We start from the raw sequence: 23150 nt of genomic DNA on the forward strand, positions 1-23150 counted from the left end.
AAAACATCAACACTGAGGCTTCCTGGGAGAGAGGGGACAACCCATGAGCTGTGACCATTTAGATCCAGGTCACCATGGACTTCTCCAGGGACTGAGAGTCATGAATATTCAATCCCTCTGCACTTCTCCTTGATGGTCCTCCCTCCTCAGCAGAGGCAGGCCACAGTGCCCGTGCTCCTAGGACAGAACTCCCTACCTCCATAACTGAAACAGAGAAGGCAGGCCTGGGCTTCCAGCTGTACTGGCCTCCTGTGTCCTGAGTCCATGAGCAGCTGAACAGGCTCCCCAGGACCTCCCAGACAGTAACTGTACTAGCCTGCCAGTTCCTCAGTGGTGGGTGGCAGGCTGTACGGTCCACCCACGTCTGTGGAAAGCTGCATGGGCACCCCAGGGCCTCCCAGCAGGAATCTGTACTGGCCTCCCAGTTCTGTGGCTATGGCTGGACTTCCAGCAGGCCACTGTACTAGCATTCCAGTTCTGTGGCTGTAGCACCACTGAGCTGATGGATCTCCCACACTCTCATTTGCTCAGGCAGACATAAATCCGAGAGTAGAGAACAGGGGGAACCCCTGTGCTTTCCGATTCGGCCTGGTAGAGAGTGAGTGCACCTTCAAGTGAGTGCATGGAGAGCCCCAGATCCAGGGTCCCTCTACGCTATCAGCCAGGCATCAGATCCCTCCCACCCACAGCCCCACTGTGGGCAACGTAGGCATTCTTGAGACAGAATTCTCAACACTGAAGCCCCTGTTCTGTGGGTCTACCAGTGGAGTCTAGGCAAACAATTACTGGAGCCCACACAGATCTGAATACCAGGAGGACAGTATGACAGGCTTGTTGGTCACTGAGGTTTTCAGGGAACCTACGTATGCGCATTGTGCCTGTGAACAGCACCAGAGCCCACAACCACTCCTGTGCCTGCACCCTCCCAAACCACATTCTAGGCATCTACACTCTCTAGCACCCTGTCCTTCAAGGCACACTTCCACGCACTTCCACACACCCGCACTTGCTCACCTCCACTTGTGCACCTTCACCGCGACCTTCCTCCCTTAGCTACAGCTGAAATACCAACACACACTCTCAAACCTGTGGACCTCTCTCATTTTCCCTGACACCAGAACCAGAAAAAGACCCAGTCTGAAGTACAGACTCTAGGAACAAACAGTGAAGATAATGGATAAGTGATGTCTAGAGGTTGGCGTAAGAACACATCCAACAAAAATCAGGACATCATGGCTTCACCAGCAACCCCAAAAATCAATGGATATTTTGAAACACAAGAAAATTATTTTAAAGCTATGCTTATCCAGTTATTAGAAACACATAAACTGGAAACAAACAAAGCTCTCAAAGAAGTACAGGTAACTACAGTCAAACAAATAGAGACATGGGCAGAGGCACAATTAATGGCATGGAAAGACAGGAATCCACATTCAAATAGAAGAAGGAAATGGTGCAAGACATGAAAACAGAATTAGAATCAATAAAGAAAATACAAACAGAGAAAACCCTGGCGCTGCAGAACTTAAAGATCAGGAACCACAAATGTAAGCATCACCAATAGAATACAAGAGATGGAAGAGGGAATCTCAGGTACTAAATATACACTTGCAGAAATTGATAATTCTCTAAAAAAAAAAAAGTAAAATCGGCAAAGTTCCAAACACCAAACATCCAAGAAATCAAGGATGCCATGAAAAGACAAAATCTAAGAATAATAGGAATAGATAAAAAAGAAGATTCCAGGCTCCAAGGTCCAGAAAATATTTTCAAGAAAATCATAGAAGAAAATTTTCCCAACTTAAAGAGATGTCCATAAACATACAAGAGGCCTACAGAACACCAAATAGACTAGACCAGAAAAGAAACAGTTCATATCACATAATAGTCAAAACACTAAATCTACAGAACAAAGAAAAAATATTAAAAGCATCAAGGGAAAAAGGCCAAGTAATATAAAGGTAGATCTATCAGAATCACACCAGACTTCTCAACAGAAACTAGGAAAACCAGAAGGGCCTGGGCAGACATCATGCAGACTTTAAGGGACCACAGATGCTAACCCAGACTACCATACCCAGCAAAGCTTCCAATCAACATAGATGGAGAAAACAAAATATTCCATGATAAAACTAAATTTAAACAATATCTACACAGCAACTCAGCCCTACAGAAGATACTAGAAGGAAAACTCCAATCCAATGAAAACAACTACACAGGATATAGATAGCTTCACAAAAAATATTAAAAGAAAACAAGCATAGGCACACAGTAACTCCACCAACTACACAATAAAAGAAAATAACATTCATTGCTCACTATTATCTATGAACATCAACAGACTCTATTTTCCAATAAAAAGACAGACTAACAGAATGGTTGCAGAAACAGGATCCAACATTCTGTTGCATTCAAGAAACACACCTCTGCAACAAAGATAAATACTACCTCAGAGTAAAGAAGCTAAATAGGGAAATAATGACACTTTTAGAGGTCCTGAATCAAATGGACCTAATAGATGTCTACAGAACTTTTCACCCAAACTCAAATGAGTATACCTTTTTGTCAGCACCTCATGGAACATTCCTAAAAATTGACCATATAATTGGGCACAAAGCAAGCCTCAATAGATAAAAGAAAAAAAAAAATCCCTGTATCCTTTCAGACCACCATGGCCTAAAACTGGACCTCAACAACAGCAGAAATAGCAAAAAGCCTACACACATGGAAACTAAGCAACTCTATACTCAATGACAACTTGGTCAAGGAAGAAATGAAAAACCATACAATGGAAAAACAAAAAAGCATACAATGGGAAAGAGACAGCATCTTCAACAAATGGTGCTGGTCCAACTGGATGTCTATATGTAGAAAAATGCAAATAGATCCATATTTATCACCCTGCACAAAACTAAAGTACAAGTGGATCAAAGAGAGCCTGGAAGTCATTGGCATAGTGTTCTGTTCAACCTCCTGAACAGAACACTAACAGCACAGGCTCTAAGATCAAGAATCAATAAATGGGACCTCATGAAACTGAAAAGCTTCTGTAAAGTAAAGGACACTGTCCTCAGAACGACAGCTTACAGACTGGGAAAGGATCTTCACCAACCCTATATCTGACAGAGGGCTAGTATCTAGAATATATGAAGAACTCAAGAAGTTAAAAAGCAATAAATCAAATAATCCAATTAAAAAATGGGGTACAGAGCTAAACAGAGAATTCTCTGTAGAGGAATATAGAATGGCAGAAAAACACAGGAATGTTCAATGCCCTCAATCGTCAGGGAAATGCAAATCAAAATGACCCTGAGATTTCACCTTACACCCATGAGAATGGCCAATATAAAAAACTCAAGTGACAATACATGTTGGAGAGGATGTAGAGAAAGGAGAACCCTACTCCATTGCTGGTAGGAATATAAACATGTACAACCATTTTTAAAATTAATCTGGTGCTTTCTCCAGACAATTAGGATCCAATATAGTTGGATCTTTAAGATCCAACTATACTACTCCTAGGCAATTATACAAAAGATGCTCAAGTACACAACCAGGGCATTTGCTCAACCATGTTCATAGCAGCTCTATTCATAATAGCCAGAATCTGGAAATAACCTAGATGTTCCTCAACTGAGGAATGGATACAGAAATTTTGGTACATTTACACAATGGAATACTACTCATCAATTAAAAACAAGATCATGGAATCTGCAGGAAAATGGTGGGATCTCATCCTGAGTGAGGTATCTTAGAAGCAGAAAGACACACATGGTATATACTCACTTATAAGTGGATATCAGACATAGAATATAGAATAAACATACTAAAATCTGCACACCTAAAGAAGCTAATCAAGGACAACCCTGGATAAGAAGAGCAATCCTCACTCCAAAAGGCAAATGGGATAGACATCAGAAGAGGGAAAAAACAGAGATCAGGACAGGAGCCTACCACAGAGGACCTCTGAAAGACTCTTTGACACCAATAGCATATCAAAGCAGATGCTAAAACTCATAGCCAAACTTTGGGCAGAGTGCAGGGAAGCTTATGAAAGAAGAGGGAGGTAGTAAGACCCGGAGGGGACAGGAGATCCACAAGGAGAGTAAGAAATACAAGAAAAATGGGCCCAGGGGTCTTTCCTAAGACTGATACTCCAACCAAGGACCATGCATGGAGATAACCTAGAACCCCTGAACAGATGTAGCCCATGGCAGCTTAGTATCCAAGTGGGTTCCCTGAAGGGGAACAGAGACTGTCTCTGACATGAACTCAGTGGCAGGCTCTTTGATCACCTCACCCTGATGGGGGAGCAGCTTTACCAGGCCACAGAGAAAGACAATGCAGCCAGTCCTGATGAGACCTGATAGGCCAGGGTCAGATGGAGGGGGAGGAGGACCTCCCCTATCAGTGGATTTGGGAACGGGTATGGGAGGAGATGAGGGAGGGAGGGTGGGATTGATAAGGAATGAGGGAGGGGGCTACAGCTGGGATACAAAGTGAATAAACTGTAATTAATATAAAAAATTAAAATTAAAAAAAGAAGTGTTTCAGAGGGAAATGTGGGTGAGAAAGGGAGAGAATGGGGGTAAAAGCAATTAAAATTCATTCTACATTTAAATGAAAGTCAATGTATTTTTGAATTTGAAATAAATACTCTGTAACGAAACAGGACTCCTAATGGAGGGAGGGGAACACCAACCCAGCCACAATAACTTCAACCCCAAATTTACCCTGCCTATAAGTTGTTCAGGGATAACGATGGAACAGAGATTGCAATGCCTGGCCCAACCTGAAACTCACCCCATGGGAGAGAGCAACCCCTGACACTATTAATGATATCCTGCTATGCTTGCACATTGGAGCCTAGCATAACTGTCTTATGAGAGGCTCCAGCCAGCAGGAGATCAAAACAGATGCTGAGTCTCACAGCCTGGGTGAAGCACAGGGAGTCTTGTAGAAAAGTTGGGGGTGGGAGGACAGAAGGACCAGAAAATGAGAGGAGCTCCACAAGAATACCAACAGAGCCAACTAACCAGGGCCCAGAGGGGCTTGTGAAGACTGAAGCACCCAACAAAAGATATGCATGGACTGGACAGATGTAGCAGATGGGAAGCTCAGGCTTCATGTGGGTTCCCTAGTTAAGGGAGCGGGTTCGTTCTCTGACATGGGTTCTATTGCCTGCTTTTTGATCAATTCCCCATGGTGGGGCTGCCTCACCAGTACATAGGGGAAGAGGATACGTTCAGTCCTAATGCAACTTGATGAACTGGAGAAGGTTGTTGTTGCTGGTGAAGCTACCATTTTCTGAGGAACAGGGGAGGGGGAAGGGGGAAGAAGGAGGGAAGGGTGATATTAAGAGGAGAGGAGGAGGGGGGCTATGATTGGAATGTAAAGTGAATAAATCAATAAATTAAAAAAAAGAAAAGATACTAGTGTCAATTACTTCAAGTATCTTCAATAATTGTATGTGGAAGCCAGCCAACTCTCAGAAATTGGGGCTCTCCTGTCAACTTGTAGCATACAGGGATCAAACTCAAGTTGTCAGGCCTGTGAGCAAGTGCCTCTACCGGAGAGCAACCTTATGAGACCACAATTACCTATTAAAGTATGTATTATGAAAAACTACAAATATACACATTGTAGAATGATTTGAGAACATTGTAAGTTATAATGTTGAAGTGGGAAATAATCTATAGTAAAGAGAATTAAATCTCAATAAATTCAAAATACACAATTTATAAGACATTTAATGAGAGAACGTCAGCATCAGAAAATGACAAGTGCGTTTTTTCTAGCTAATTAAGTTGCTCCCCATTTCTCAAAATTAAAAATATCAAAGTGGAAAAAAATTACTAGCAAAACCATCAATACTTTACTTACTCCATAAGCAAGGTGTTTATATAGTCATTTCCATCCATATGGCCAAACTGAAAATCTCTGTAAGACACAAGCAACAACAAAGAAAAAGAAGAAAAAGACCTCAATATTAGATTAAAAGAAAAAAGGTACACAGCATAAACCAAAACTTGGTAAGTACAAAAACTTTCAATACTGAACATGGAAATCCCTATATGTACATAACAGTGTGTTCTACTGGGTTTTGATAAGCAAATTACACAAGCAACAACAACAAACCCTGGATATTTCACCTCATTATACATGTTTAAAGGCAGGGAAAGAAATGTGCTACAAGTAAAATAGATTTAAGGAAAGCTGATTTACTGTGAAACAGGATCACTCAGAAAAGGTCAGCTACTACGAACCATGAGAATTGTACAATGAAGTTTTGGTAAATTTGAAATATGAAAATAATAAATCCTGTAAGTTTCTATTGCTGTTTTTGATAGTAGCAACAAGCACAAAAATTTGAAATACAGCAAAAATTCTTATTCCCAAGTAAAATTTTACATTCCATTAATTATTTTGAGTTTTTGCTACAATGACTTACCAGGCATATGACTGTTCATTTAAATTGTTTCTAATTAGCAAATTTTTGTGCATATTTTCCTACCATAAAAATACATGTCAAATACTCTCAGGAAGCAGAAATGGGTCCTTCTCTAACTTGTAAGATGTGGCATGGATATATCTTCATGCTGACCAGAAGCTCCAGGTCATTCAATTCTTGATTCACCTTTCAAAGTATAACATATGGACTCTCTTATCTGAAAAGCCTGGGGCCATGACATTTCTGAAAGTTTTGCACATAAACAATGAACTCCCTAGGGCAGGGACCCAAATGTTAAGTACAGCATTTTTTCCTTCATATATACCTTATCCATATATACTGAAGGAAATTTCACAAAATTCTTTAAAAGGGACTTTGTGTTCTAACTACTATCATGGGAAAGCAGGCGTGGAATTTTCTACTTACTGTCATGTCAGAGCCTATACACCTCAGATGTCAGATTTAAATTTTAGAGATTAGGGATATTCAACTTAGCTTACTACTTTTTATTTACTGCACTGTAATGCCAAATTAAACAAAGACACCCTTTCAGAACACATGCACATACCTATGGAAATGGTCTCTGAAATCTCTAGCAACCTCCTGAATAATCGACTTTAATCTGTAGAAGAACAAATATATAAATATTTCACCTCTTCAATGAAAAAGTTTAATTATCCCGTTATAACATCTGCAAGACACTCTATGGAGACTACACAAAGCTGATCTAGATGACATTTGAAGCTTAAATCTGTTTCAAAGCAACTATACCTGGTATGCTCAAGTGATGTGTTTTTCTCATCAATAATTGCAATGGCCACAAGCTTTCCTGAAATTAAGAATAATATCTTTCATTTCCTTGAACTGAGAATGACATAACGCACATTACACATGTCAAATATTAAGTCTGCTGTAACTGGGAACTTTCAGAATATGTTGCTAGACTTTATTTAAATCCAATTATTATTTACATGTTACACAAAATTAAGCCAACATATTATGCTTTTAATTTTTTTGTTACAATTAAATTTTCACAAACACAGATCAATTAAAGATATGGAACGATTCATGAATTTGCGTGTCATCCTTTCGCAGGGGCCATGCTAATCTTCTCTGTATCGTTCCAATTTTAGTATATGTGCTGCCAAAGCGAGTACAACATATTATGATACAATACAATATTTGCAGTTATGGACCAGTGAATTAGTCAACTGCAAATGATACATTTCTTCTACCTCTAGGAGGTAAATAATAATAAATTTGTTATGATTTCTCTACTAAAATTGTTTTATGCACCCAACAGCCCAACAAAGTATTCTTTCAAAAACTACACCATAAAGACAGATTTTTAAAGGTTTACTAAAAATTGTTGTTGATAAAAAAACAAAAACAAATAAACAAAAAAACAGTAGTTTATAATACTAAGGAAATATTTTTTGCATAGCCATTTCCTGTTATAATTTCATTAGTAATGGCATATAGAATCAAATTGAGTGACACACTGTTCTGGAAGTGTAAGTAAAACAGTAAATTACATGCCTACTGATAATGTTCAGGAGGACAGAATGATGCAATAACAGAACAGCAGTGTTCTGGTGGTGCTGATGTGGGCTGAAGATGCTATGTTCTCAGAATTGTACCAAGCCCTGGGAGAACAAACATGAGACACCACTGTTTACTACCTATGTAACTGAACTTCAGGAGACTCCCATTTCAGACTTATGAGGAAAGTTGAATGAATTTATATACCTAAACATACTGGGGAATTATTTCACTTTGGGGAAGGAACACAAATGTAGGATTAAGTTAAAAAATTAGTATCACTGAACATTAATTTGATGCTTTTCCTAGTCTCACCCTGCATAATACATTTCTAATACATCTATATAATCTCAACTAACTGTTAGCTTTTTGTTGAAAACATCAGCCTATAATAATTATTTTATTTTTTGAAATTATTTCATATACTATTCATATACTATGCTTAATTTTTATTGTTTTTATTTAACTTTCAAATGCCTTTTCCCTATAGCTGCATTTCTATTCCATGGTCATGAAACTGAGAGCAAACACATGCAGTAATAACACAGATGTCATACTTTTAATTCTTTCTAAGTTTATACAATATTCATCTAAAAAAGTAAGCTTCTTATAACTTTTAAACTTTCTATGTGTAGTTAACTTTTATATATTTCTATTTATTTTCCTGTTCTGTCATTTTCTATCATATGACCTTAAGAAATGAATAATATGACTGATTTCCTCTCACAAGTTAACAGTGAGAAGACTGTGAGAAGGCTTCACTTTAACTTGAAGCTTCATGGTTTTTGGTTTGGTTGTTTGGTTTTGTTTTCCTGCATTCCTGCATCATCTAGGCTCCTTGTCTTTATCATCACCATTGCTTGTTAGTAGACCTTCTTTATCTATACAGATCCTCATATCAAAGTATATATCTGTGGTATTATAAGTCTCAGCTCTTAGAAAGCAGGACCAGCAAACATAAGTCTACTTTAATTAGGAAATGCAGTTCCAAAAGAACCAGTAAATAAACATTCAATTAAAGAAAATTTCTGAAATGAAAAGGAATGGCCATATGCTTGTTACCTGTCTCTCCAAGTTCATATAAAAGGAAGCCATCCATAGTAAGGTAGTTCTGAAACCGCTCCCTGCTGATCCATGAGGACAGATCGCCATCTTCATACTCTTGAAACAAAGCAAACAAAATACATCAGAATAAAAGATGGCTGTAATGTCTCAATCCAGCAAAGTAATTAATACCTAACACAGTATTATAATTATAAAACCTTAAGCTGGTTTTTAGGTAGTTTAGAAAAGGATTAATGAACAAATCAATTATTTACTATAGCATCACTAAAATTAGCAAAGAATAATTCAAATAAAAAAGTAATTAAAATGCCCCAAATCAAAACTGAATATTTTTTGCAACATGCTGAGAAAGTCCATTTATATGTTTAAAAAGAACTATAGCAAACAGTTATTATAACCTGAATATTCATTTGAAAAACAAAACTGAAAAGATAGTGACAAAATGATCAAATGAAAACATATGCCCCTACAATGACAGCCTGCTGAAGGTGTTACCTGGTCCCTATCACTGCAGGTAATTTGTACTGTAATTTCTTTGCCTGATTAAAAATATAGTTCTTAAATGCTTTTGGAAACATGACAATGCATGAAGAGAACACTGAAAGTAAAGGTCCAAATAAACTTTTTAAGCAATCAAACCTATAGAATAAGTGCCAATTTTCAAATAGAGCTAGATTTAGAAATTAGAACACTGAATTTAAAACTACAAGTTGATTACTGGATCAGAATCTTCATTCCATGCCAACAGCAAATTTCCTAAAGATTATACAACATGATAAATTTAAAACTCTTTAGAAAAAATATTCCTATAATAGTATCTTAGGTTTCAAGATTCATAAATAATCAGTAGCAGAAGAAACATCTGCTAGACATTTTCACTTGGGAGAAAAATGAAAACACTCTACCTTAAAAATAAAAAAAATAAAAAAGAGCAACAATGATCAAGTATACACTGAGCACTTCTAGTAGCAGTTCCATAATAAAAATAAGGTAGGTAAAGATACATACAGGGATTCTTTCCTTTCTATCATTTTTATGTGCACAATTTCCTCTCAAGTTTATTTGACTGTTTGGTGATAAATGTAAACATTCAATAACTATCCTTTGAATGAATGAGCCTATGAACAGACTTGATGTATCATTGTATAGATCTCCTTACCTAACATTCTAGAGATGTAGGATATTCATGTATCTGCCATACTATCTACTCCATAAATTATTTAAAGGATAACATGACAATGCAACATTAAGTAGATAACACAGTACATCTAATATATAGTAACTGCATGCAGTAGTGATAAGTATATATCAAGAAATAAAGGTAGTTCAATTATACACATTAAAAAATAGAGATGCTTAGTTTTTTCAGCAGTTATCAAAATATATCAAAATATCAAATATGACAAAATATCAAAACATGTTCCTTTACTAAAACAATGAAAATATTTTTTTTATTAAGTGGCCCAACAACCAGTGGTTAACTACAAATAAAGCCTCCATTTTTAAAAAGAAGGATAATAAAACATAGTGACAAAATGTCATTAGAATTTGCTTTACAATGCTTCAAAAGAGAAACAATAAAAGTGAAGCAACTGTAGTAAGGTCCTGTTAATCATTTAATATTACTGTGAGTATTAGGGTTTTATTATGTCACTCTTTTTATGATATATGGATGACATCAAAATAAAATGTATATTTAAATGACATATTTACTTCTAGGAAGTGTTTTCTGATAGGGGGAGAAATACCTAAAGAAGGTATAAGGGTTCCATTCTGCTGAGGATGTTTCATCTGTGTGTGATGAAAGTTAACTATCCTCCTAAAACTAAGTCTGAACATTTTAATGTATAGAAATTGAATACTGTTTATTTCTTAAAGTGGCAAATATTTTCACACACACACACACACACACGAATCACTGGAAGCAACTAAAGTACACTGATGGAAAAACAACTGAAGGGTTAAAAGATTATTGTATCAAATGCTACACTTTGTAAGAAAATCTTTTATGAATGCTTCCGCATAACAATGTTTTAATTATGAAAGGCTTTATGTGAATTAAAGCTTTGGAACTTACCATCATAAACAAAATAAGTGTCATCTTTGAAAACAAGCACAGCAGGAATTTCTTTCAGTGTCACATACTGCAGAAAAACATAAAAAGTTTTAAGTTTTATCCTAGCAATTCAATTAGTACCTGGTACTTTGTATTTGATTATTATTTATTTTGTTCCTGGGGACTCCCTGCTGTCTCTTAGGAGCGCATTCTCATGTACACCTGCCCTTGTTGTATAAACCTTGCTCTACCAAATTTAAAGTTGATTGGTTAATAAAAAATGCTGAAGCCTGGGGAGGGCAGAAGTGAGAGGAAGAGCTAAGGTTCAAGGGCTTTGAGGAGAAAGGATCATGGGAGGAGGAAACAGGTACAGGAAAAGAAAGGAGAGCAGCCCTGGGATAGAGAAAGAACCACATAGCCGAGAGGAACTGTTCTAATGATCTGGCATGGCTGGAGGAAAGCAGCCCGGATGAGGAACATGTGCAGGTATTTATGGATTATGGATGGGAAATAGCCTAGATAGGAATTATTTAGAGCAATTGGTATACGATACCAGCCTTAGAGATAAAGTTTAGTTTAAGAGGGAAATAACTGCCCAGCCCCAGATAAAATAAGTCTTATCTAATATCTTTCAGATGTCTGTGCCATTTATTGATTTGGTAATGTAATAATTACAGGCTTTTAATAACAAACATTATTAGCAATTTTTATTTTCTAAAACAAGTACCTACAATTTCAAAAGAATTCAAAGAAACTAAGAAATACACATATACACACACGCACCACCACTACCACCACCTACTACTACTAAAGACTTAAAAAAAAAAAAAAGAGTACAATCCTAAGTTCAACCAAATTTTGTATCTGAATGTTTTCAGATCCCTCCCTGAAAGCAGATCCCTTCCTGTCCAGCTAGTTCTACAGCTTCAAAGAGGTAGTGGTTACACAATTATTTGAATGTGCCCCAAATCACACACATGTATGCCCAAATAGAGGGATCTAACTGTAAAATGTAAAATATTAATACTTATATCTAAAAAAGGAGAAATGACAAATTAAGGGTATGAAACTTATCTGCAATGAAAAAATGTCTTATATCAAACTAGGTAAACTGGAATAGATTTAGATTGACAAAAATAGGGGTTCTTCAACAAGCTGAAATCATTTCAGAATTGCCACTGTAACATAAAAACATAGAGCAGTGGTTCTCAATCTCTGGGTTGCAACCCCTGTGGGGTCGAACTACCATTTCAGGAGGATTGTATATCAGATATTCTGCACAATAGATACTTACATTTTTATGACTCATAACAGTAGCAAAATTATAGTTACAAAGTAGCAATGGCAATAATTTTATGGTTGGGGTTACAACAACATGAAGAGTGAACTGTGTTAAAGTGTTGCAGCATTAGGAAGGTTAAGAACCACTGCACTAGAGGAACCATTGCACTAGAGTGATTTCATATTCTCCTGCTTATTGACTCCCAATCTTAAAGGTCAACTCATCTCTGTATCTTTCACACTTGACCAATGCTTCCAGCATTTTCAAATGAACAATTTGAGCTCCTTATGAACTTCAACCTCACACATGCTGTAATATACACAATAAGAACTGTCTTCTGCTTGCTTCTATCCCTTTCTCACCGCACTATAGGATCACTGGCTACTGTGGTATTTTCTAGATATGCAAGGTATACTCCAGCCTCGGGCCTCTGTATTATCTCCTCCTTGTTTCTGATACATTCTATCCATAGACCTCTGTGAGGCTCTTTCACATCAGGCAGGTTTCAGTTCAAATATTTTCTATTCAGACATACCTTCTTTTGTCTTTCTTTACTTTTTTTGATAAAAAATGTAAACAGTTTGTCTATCTCTACATATCCCATCTCTCACACTGCCCATATACTTTTGGTATCATCTCTGGAATCTTGTTTTTGTAATATTTACTTACTACTAGGTGTGAAGGGTCAGAAGACTGAATTTTGCATCATACACATAACTTACAACTTAAAAGCATCTTTGGGGTTTGATGTGTATCACTGCTTATCAGTATTATTTCAGAGAAAAAAAATCACTAATGTAACCACAATCTCTAAGTGCCATGATCATGGAAGACTTGGTTAATGAATTATAAACAATATGACATCAATAGTAAAAATTTCTCTTTTCATACAACATTACAAATAAATCTGACATGTAAAATCAAATCATAATTCTTAAGAATAAATTATCATTAAATCAAATATTAAATATTACCTCAGGAATCACATCTTCTGGTGCAGAAAAGAAGTATGTATACACAATTAACTCTGAAGCAGCATCTATGTATTTCTCCTATGATAGTTCAAAAAGAAAAAAAATTATCTTAAATATCAAACACCAAAATTTACTCATTTAATAGTTAAAGCTATCTAGAAGCAGTATAAGAATTTCCTAGCATATTTCCTTTTAGTAAAAGAAGAAACTATAACCAAATGCAATGTTGTAAAGGCAAACCACCATTCCAACTAAGTGATTCTATCTTCCCCTTCAAAAATAGCTGATGAATTATAATACAAAGTTGATTCAGGTTTATTAACAGAGATTAGCAATGATGAATGGTGATGGTGATAACAAAAGGAAAGGCATGCATAAATACACATATACATTAAATAAACTTAGGTGCAGTGTTTTACTTTAAAAAGGTAATGTTTGCACTGTAGTTTTCAGTCGTTCACTTAAAGTATGCAAAAGTGATGCAAATTAAATAACCTGGTCAGTAACAGTAAAAAGTACTAAGGCAGGCAATGTTTACCCAAATTTTACTTAATTTCTTAATTGCAAATTTAGTAAGAGATGAAAGAAAGTGTTTTCATTGTGAAAAATAATTAGATAAGCCAAAATATTTTGCTTTAAAGTTTCGGAAAAATCATAGCAATACAGCAAATAAAATTACAACATGTTTATGTGGAAGAAAAAGATAATGTCATACTTTCAAGGGTGATTCTCCACCAATATAAACAAAAAATACATGGTGCCGCTTCTGTACATGGTCGAACATTTGTTGACTTGGAAGAGGCCGAATTAGAGCCCTGTGTGAAAACATAACAAATGAGTATAAACTAAAGATAGTACACAATTCATTCTTATTTATGTGACAGCTGACTGTGTTTAACATTTTAGCAATATATTATCCGTACTTAAGTATATCACCAAACCCACCCAAGTAAAATTTCTGCCTGCAGTGTTTGTGTACTACATAGTAACACTTTATGTAGTAGCCAAAATTAAATCTGCCAGTTTCAAATACATTGTTTTAGACGTCATCAATAATATTTTTAATCAGTGAGACACAGAATGATCACACATTTATAGTCCTTGGCTAAAAGCAAGACAATTCACCTGAGAATTCTTTCATTTTCAAAAGCAGATTTACAGAAACAGATCATGAAACAGTATCCCAGGAGTCAACAAGAGTTAATGTTTACATAATATGTGTCAATTTAAATATTACATACTTCTTAAGTACCATATAGAAGTCAAAGCACCAAGCTTCCAATTTATATGATTATTTATATGACTATTATGGAAGCAACAGTTACACTAGCACAAAGAGAAAACTGTAGTGGAAAGTTTTGGTGTCTTTAAGAACTACCCCCTGCTACAGTTGCTGCTGCTGTACTTTGATGAGAAGAAGAACTTGAAGATATCATGAAGCAAGATTGGACTCTACCTCAATTCCTTCCAATTCCTCAATACCAGGTAGGAGAGACAAAAAGGTAAGTGGAGAGAGGAGGGTGTAGTTCTCTTTTTAGTTACTTCTTCCTGGTTAGGGTCATTGGGTTCTTTGGGGCAAATCCAATCTTCCTTACATGGTATTTCTGACTTTTTTTCAAACTGCATCAACAGCAACTAGGAGCAGCAGGGGAAGCACCAGCAGCCTTCTTTCTTGGAGCCCTCTTTCTTTCTAGACTCTGGCCTTTATTCCCTCTCCAGAGTCCTCAGAAGTAAACTATATGCAGCTGGCAAACAGCCCCTCTCAGAGTCTGCATGAAGCAAATACTTTGCTGCTGTGGACAACCTGAAATCAGCCCCACATCCCCCACCTGGAATTAAAACTAAAACATGTTTTCATAACATAACTGAGTTTTTAAAGACACCAAAACTTTCCACTGAAGAAAACTATCCTACAAAATTTATTGTACAGTCATTTTCAAAAACAAATGGATAAATGAGTTACACTAAAGGTTACTGTAAAACATATCATTTATAAAACAGTTAAGAAATAAATGCTTTTTTCTTTTAAATATGGTACAGATTATCATACTTTCAGTCCACAAAACTTACAGAATGAAAAAAACCTATTTTGCAAAAGGGAACACTTTCAAAACACAGTTCTTAAGGTCATTGCATCAGTCTCCCTAGGTTCTGCTTCAGTCCTTTGCAATTAACCAGTAAGTGATGCAACTCTACAACTGAGTTATGAAATCTTCCCTACTCCAGAGGCACTCTCACATTAGGAGAATCCCCTCTTAGGGGTAACCTGCATTCAATAACTGCCAAACATAAAGCTACCTGAAGCCACAGGAGAGTCAAGTGCATACCACTAGCCTAATTTACCTCCAATATATGTATTTAAAATTATTTATTCACAAATGAAGAGAAATATAGAATCACAATGAGAAAATACAACTGAAATTACACATGTAACCATCACAAACTCTAATAAAGATAATTTCTAATTCTATGCATTTACACAAATATTTTGAGGAATAACTTTATACAACAAACCTATCCTGTTTTCTTTTTAATTTTTTAAAGCCACCTTTATTTCATATTGAGAATGCTCTGTTTAGTTACATTCCTCAATTTTTAACAACCTTGTTTGTTTTCTTTTTTTTAATTTTTTTTTATTTTTTATTTTTTTTTTATCAGTTACATTTTATTAACTCTGTATCCCAGCCGTGTCCGGATCCCTCATTCCCTCCCTCCCTCCCTCCCTCCCTCATCTCCACCGTGCCCCTTTCCAAGTCCACTGATAGGGGGGGACCTCCTCCCCATTCATCTGATCCTGTTTTATCAGGTATCTTCAGGACTGGCTGCAAAGCCCTCCTCTGTGGCCTAACAGGACTGCTCCTCCCTTTCGGGGGTGGGGAGACCAAAGAGCCAGTCATTGAGTTCCTGTTAGAAATAGTCCCTGTTCCCCTCACTTTGGGAGACCAATTCGTTACTGAGCTACCACAGGCTACATCTGAGTGGAGGTTCTAGGTTATATCCATACATGGTCCTTGGTTGAATGTCAGTCTCAGAAAAGACCCTGTGCCCAGAGATGGCTCAGAGATTAAGAACCTATCCTATTTTAACCTCAAGCTATTTATAATTACTAATATACCTTGCCAAGTTAACAAAGTGTCTAGAACAATATAGATTAATTGATCTGACAAACGTTCTTAAAAAAGATACATATAAACATATTACAAATGTAATTATAAACACTGATATTCTCTACACATTAGCAAGACATAGATGTTTCTTCAAATCAGCAAAAACTGATCGTAGAAGGATCTACTTCCTGATCAGCAACAAGTAAAATACTTGTAGTTTGATGCAAATGCTTTACTGGGTTTTAACTATGTAACTTGCTAAGCAAATACTGCCAGACACTTTGCAGTGATGGTAACGAAAATTAATTTAGCTGTATTTAAAAAAAAAATTTCAGTGCTACAAACTAGGGATGAAATTCCAAGTTTAGGTTCCTGTCCTGTTACTTGTTTTCTCCAACATCCAATGTCCATCCCATTTGTCTTTCTAAGTGAGGACTGATCATCTTACCCCGGGTCCTCTTTCTTGTTTATCTTCTTTAGGTGTATAGATTACAGTATGTTTATCCTATCTTATAGGTCTATATAAGTGAGTATATACTATGTGTGTCTTTCTCCTTCTGGGATACCTCACTCAGGATGATCTTTTCCAGTTTCCACCATTTGCCTGCAAATTTCATGATTTCCTTGTTTTTAGCTGAGTAGTATTCCATTGTGTAAAAGTACAATTTCTGTATCCATTCCTCAACTGAGGGACATTGGGTTGCTGCCAAGTTCTGGCTACTACAAATAAAGCTGCTACAAACATGGTTGAGCAAATGTCCTTGTTGTGTACTTGAGTATCTTTTGGATATATGCCTAGAAGTGGTATAGCTGGATCTTGAGGAAGCACTATTCCTAATTGTCTGAGAAAGTGCCAGACTGATTTCCAAAGTGGTTGTATAAGTTTGCATTCCCACCACAATGGAGGAGGGTACCCCTTTCTCCAGCATGTGTTGTCACTTGAGTTCTTGATCTTAGCCATTCTGATGGGTGTCAGGTGAAATCTCAGGGTCATTTTGATTTGCATCTCTCTGATGGCTAAGGAGGTTGAGCATTTCTTTAAGTTTTTCTCTGCTGTTCTGTATTCCTCTACTGTGAATTCTCTGTTTAGCTCTGTACCCCATTTTTTAATTGGATTGCTTGATTTGTTGCTTTTAAATTTCTTTAGTTCTTTATATATTCTGGATATCAGCCCTCTGTCAGATATAGGGTTGGTGAAGATCCTTTCCTAGTCTGTAGGCTGTTGTTTTGTTCTGACAACAATATCTTTTGCTTTACAGAAGCTTTTCAGTTTCATGAGGTCCCATTTATTGATTGTTGATCTTAGAGTCTGTGCTGTTGGTGCTCTCTTCAGGAAGTCGTCTCCTGTGTCAATGAGTTCTAGGCTCTTCCCCACTTTTTCTTCTAACTGATTTAGTGTATCTGGTTTTATGTTGAGGTCTTTGATCCGTTGGACTTTAATTTTGTGCAGGGTGATAAATATGGATCTATTTCTGACATGAACTCAATGGGGGGGCTCTTTGCCCCCCCCAACCCGAGGGAGGAGCAGCCCTGCTAGGCCACAGAGGAGGACTTTGCAGCCAGTCCTGAAGATACCTGATAAACCAGGGTCAGATGAAAGGGGAGGAGGTCCTCCCCTATCAGTGAACTTGGAAAGGGGCAGAGAGGAGATCAGGGAGGGAGGGTAGGAATGGGAGGGAATGAGGGAGCAGGATACAGCTGGGATACAAAGTTAATAAACTGTAACTAATATTAAAAAAAATTTAAAAATTAAAAAAAACCCATGAAATCCCAAGTTTAAAAGAGCAGTAACATTCTGTGCTTCTCTCAAGACTCTGAAATTACAGAACAAGCAATATATAAATTGACATATGGCATTACAACATAAGAAAATATTTTAAAAAATTAAGATTCACGAAGTTGCTAGACTGAGTCTTTTAATTGCATATCTCATATTTTTTTATTTTAAAAAAATAATTTATTTAATTTTATTTTATTTGCATCAGTGTCAAGGTGTCAGATCCCTTGGAAATGGAGTTACAGAGAGTTGTGAACTGCCATGTGGATGCTGGGAATTGAACCCAGGTCCTTTGGAAGAGCAGACAGTACTCTTAACCACTGAGCCATCTCTCCAACCCCATATCCCATATTTCTAATTACTCAAAACAACTATGGTCTGATAATACTAAATAAAAACTTCCACAGGAAACAGTCCACAAGTTAAACTGTGTACTGTTCTGAGTAATAGGAAACCCTACTGTATACTGCTTTCCCTCAAAGAGTACACAGAAAGCCAGTGAATCACACAGGGCTTGTGTGCAAGTAATCCTTACTTTGTTTATCAATGGACCCAAAGTACAGACACTGGTGATACTGGAAATCCAGATACTAAAGAAAGGAATAAAATAATTTCTTTAAGTGAAAATCTAAAAGGACAAGCAATTTTTTGAGGAGAAAAAAAAAAAAGAGAGCACATTCAAGCATACCTGGGAGGGGGTTGAGCTGGGAGTTTAGTATGTCCTTTATAAATAAGAGAGACTGTAGTATAAGTAATAAATAATTGGAAAATGTATTAAAATTCATTGGAGAAAAAAAAAATCTAAGCATAAAATGGCCTTAAGCACAAAATTAACATAAACTACAAAATATCCTATACCTTTACAGATTTTCACTGCATATGCTACATAAATGTAAATTTTTAAAAAATGCATATAACATTTAATATCTAAAATGTATGTCCGATGTGATATACTAAAATACATTTCTTTCAAATATTAAAATCATATAGTAAAGGCTATTTCAACTTACCCAGACACTCTGTGAGCAAACTCAATTATATCCTCTTTAGTCCGTGGTCCTCTGTAATTATATGCCAAGTCCCCCTTTAATCTTAAAAATAAAAATAAAAATAGAAAATTAACTACCTTTATATTTAATCTCAATCCTCCTCTATTAAATAAAGTATTATTTTAAAATGCACAAAACACTAAATAAGGAGAAGCTTTAAGAGCAGCACATTTATGTAAAGCAGAGTGTGCAGAGTCCTCTGAGGAACATCAACTTAAGATGCACAGGAAATGGCAATGCTCCATACACATGCCAGGGATACATTTTAACTGGTAGTGTAGAATTATAGTATGTACCTTCTGAAAAGTGATTTGCATATTTACAGTCAAGAGCTTAGTGGAAAATAAAAGGACTAGGGACTAACATATTTTTGTGGTAGCAAAACCTCCAATACGCATCATGAATTAGGCATAAAAATAGCTTTCTTAACTTGTCAATGCATAAATTTATAGCTAACCAACTGTACAGATAGAACAATATATAAGCAAAAACAGAATTCATAACAAAGAGAAAGGACCATTAATATACACTGTAATAGAATAGCATTTTCAAAAGACAAAACAAAAAACAAAAAAAGAGGTTCTCCTCTCCTTTCTGATCTTAGTCTGTCAGTTCACATCAAAAGTGGCTGAATTGTCCTCTACTATGGCCTGGTAAGGCTGCTCCCCCCAGAGGGAGGTGATCAAAGAGCAGGCCAATCAGATTATGTCAGAGGCAGTCCCTCTTCACATTACTATGTAACCCAATTGGACTCTGAACTGCCCTGGGCTACATCTGTGCAGGGGTTCTGGGTTATCTCCATGAATAGTTCTTGGTTGGAGTATGAGTCTCTGGGAAGTTCCCTGTGTTCAAATTTTCTTGTTCTGTTGCTCTCTTTGTGGAGACCCTGTCCTCTTCAGCTCTTACTATTTCCCAGGAGTGGCATGCAAGCAGAGGGAGAAGGGAGGGTGGGGTTGGGAGGGAGGAGGGAGGGGCTTATGGGGGGGATGCAGAATGAATAAAGTATAATTGATGAAAAATTTAAAAAAAAAAGCTCTACAACCTTATAGATTACTGACAAGTTTGATATCAAACTCAACAAACACATTCTATTTTTCTTATTTTAGTGACTAAAATTGTTTTAAATTGACTTGCAGATGGAAGTCATAGCAGCTAATTTGATAAAGTTGCTTCTATTAATTGCTACTAAGCCTGAAAACCTCAGTTTAATCTCTGGTCCCACCTGGTGTAAGGAGCTCCCATCAGCTCCACTGAGTTGTATTCTTACACCACAAAATAAACAAATAAATGAAATTAAGTAGTTAAATATAAAAAAAAAACAAAAAAAGAATAATGTCAATAAAAAAACAGGTTAATATATTCACTCAAAATTGTAAAATTTGGGGTTTTAAAATATTGGAGTTAGTTTACTTAAAATAAAAACTGTGAAACAACTGCTTAGTTCCTTACAATATGAAAATAAGATTAATGAAAATAATAGGAAAATTCAGCAAAATCATTGTAAAACAATTCTCTTTTGACTCACCTTATCATTCTCCAATTTAATTTCTCTAGTAGACTTGATCAATACCCACAGATTAAAATGAACATCTATCGATTTTGCTTCTCCTGATTTCTCTTTTCTCTAATGAAGCTAGTGTCTTTAATTATACAAGAATGAAATCTGTTAGATGTGATCTGCAGTGGCAAAGCAGAACACATACTGGGGCTCCTCAAGAAGAGACCTTTCACAATTTATAAATGTGTGCATCATCCTATAAGTGCATGCGACACAGTGAATACTCAGTACACATTTACTGAATTAGCTTCATACCATACACTTAAACATGAAGATGTATAGAGATGTAGTCTCTCACTTTTGATCACATACTTGGTTTAAAAACAATGGCTGAACCTAAACTTTCATCCTCCAAAGAACGTACTTGAATAAATAAAATGTAAACAGTCTGAACTATTAAAACTATACATATAAACATACAATACTCGACTTACAGCTTAATTGTTGGATAACCTCGAACTCCAAACTCTGAAGCAATGCCTTGATAAGAAAAAGAATAAATATTTCTAAGTTCCTTTTAAACTGAGAAAACTAGGTAACACGAGCCTTTTACTTAGAAAAAAAGTTTATATAAATCTGAGTGTTTTTAAGTATTAAAATCTCACAAAGGAAAAAAACATGACACTTTTTATAATTAATAATGTAACATATTAACTTCAGAAAATACTCTCAAAAAGTAAAGAGTGAATGGCAAAATAATAATTACATTTTGTTCTTACCCCTCTTCTACTGTCTTCTCTCCCTTTCTGGTCCCTGTTCTAGTTTCATGATCTATATTCCCCATACATGTGTACACAAATTAAAATCCTGAAGACTCATGAGGGAAAGTGTAGAGAAGGATTTTTAAATAAAGACATGTATAGGAAAATATCTATCACATAATCTAACACATAAAACTCCAGGTCTAGTTCCTGACCCCTGATCCTGGCCTCACTGCTAAGTGATATCTGATGGCACATTATGGCAGACATGCTAATATATACTGAGGTGGAATAGTTATAACTGAATTTAATGGTTTAATATCCTTTAAATGTACCTCAAAATAACTGTGTGAAGAAAAAGTGGATTGTTATCAGACAGAACAGAACTTTGGAAGACTAGAAATATTGTTTGAGTGAAAATATAAATTAGGAGGCAAGGGTGAAACAAAAATCAGTTTTTGTTTTTCTTCCAACTTAGAGAAAAATGGTTCACATACAAACTTGACATCAATCCCTTCATATAAGCTGCTTGTAACACAACTCCCCCTGGTACTTTATAATTTTAAATATTCATAGACAAGATAAAATATGGAGTTTGCTATTTTATTTGTTTGTTCCTTGAAATTATAACAACTCAACAGTATAGACAGGTGAAGGTAAGAATTGTGATCTTAGATTCTGGGCCTAACTTTGTCTCGAATTTTGGCATGTGAGATCAGTCATTTCACGTTATTTGCCTTTTGTTGTTAGACCTATGAACTGGAAGGGGAGGAAGAGTGAGGAGTTAAAAAATAAAACTACTATTTTTCTTCATATTTCTTGTGTATTTCCTTTATATGACCAACATAAAAAGGGCATAAACAGTGACTGTCAGGTAAATAAAGATGGGTTTAATGTACATATGGGTAGAGGAGAAAGAAGTGGGAGGTGAAGAGGCTTTTCTTCAATCTAGAGAGTAGGTCAGAGATATGGTGCTGCTAAAAATTCCAACAACCTAAACAGCACAAAAAAGTAATCCAGAAAAAAAAAATACCTGGTCCAAAATGTCAATAATACAAGTTTGAAAAACCATGAACTATAGTCACAATGTAAAAATTTTGTAGTCAAGAAAGGAAATTTGCAAACATAATCCTTTAACAAAGGACAAAGAACAAAGAATAGGAATGGTGCCAGACAAATACCAGTCAGTGCAGGTTTGTTCATGAAAGTGAGGCAAATGTAATCCCGACTGTAAAATAAGGCGAAATGTAAGTTAGAATGTAAGCAGGATTTTAGGAGCTCCACAATAGAAATAAGCATATTATGATGGGGGAAACTATATAATTTAACTTAAGAAGTTAAATTATAAGAAATACTTTTAGCATTCATTCCTGGAAGAATAGATCTCTGTGTATGTGTAGATGTTATAAAACATGCTTTACTAAAGACTTGCGGTATTTAAGCATTGAGAATTATAAGACAAAATTATGTCTGTAATCTCTAAACAGCAGTTTATGAATACTAATCAATGTTTTCAACATACTAAAAAGAACATTTTTTTTTTCTGCACAGTAAAGTGGAGACAGTGCATTCACTGAAAAAAAAAAGA

The 23150-nt window shown here is 36.0% G+C and overlaps 1 protein-coding gene and 1 non-coding gene across 3 annotated transcripts in view; both read right to left on the reverse strand.

Moving 5' to 3' along the window:
* Tmx3 (thioredoxin related transmembrane protein 3) overlaps positions 1 to 23150 on the reverse strand; it is a 42650-nt gene that overhangs the window by 10890 nt on the left and 8610 nt on the right. For both annotated transcript variants that reach the window (XR_009589721.1, XM_060376953.1), the window contains exons 5-13: positions 21296 to 21341; positions 19265 to 19345; positions 14086 to 14185; positions 13371 to 13448; positions 11136 to 11202; positions 9056 to 9154; positions 7223 to 7280; positions 7020 to 7073; positions 5884 to 5940 (exon numbers count right to left, since the gene is read on the reverse strand). Coding sequence is in view for 1 of the 2 variants with exons in the window: in XM_060376953.1 (XP_060232936.1) it covers positions 5884 to 5940; positions 7020 to 7073; positions 7223 to 7280; positions 9056 to 9154; positions 11136 to 11202; positions 13371 to 13448; positions 14086 to 14185; positions 19265 to 19345; positions 21296 to 21341 (640 nt within the window). In the remaining variant the exon portion in view is untranslated. The remainder of the gene's footprint in view (positions 1 to 5883; positions 5941 to 7019; positions 7074 to 7222; positions 7281 to 9055; positions 9155 to 11135; positions 11203 to 13370; positions 13449 to 14085; positions 14186 to 19264; positions 19346 to 21295; positions 21342 to 23150) is intronic.
* On the reverse strand, positions 7502 to 7608 carry LOC132652682 (U6 spliceosomal RNA). Its single transcript, XR_009590259.1, has one exon. It is a non-coding gene; the product is annotated as a U6 spliceosomal RNA (small nuclear RNA).

The sequence above is a fragment of the Meriones unguiculatus genome, chromosome 2, assembly GCF_030254825.1.
Source record: "Meriones unguiculatus strain TT.TT164.6M chromosome 2, Bangor_MerUng_6.1, whole genome shotgun sequence".
Taxonomy (NCBI): domain Eukaryota; kingdom Metazoa; phylum Chordata; class Mammalia; order Rodentia; family Muridae; genus Meriones; species Meriones unguiculatus.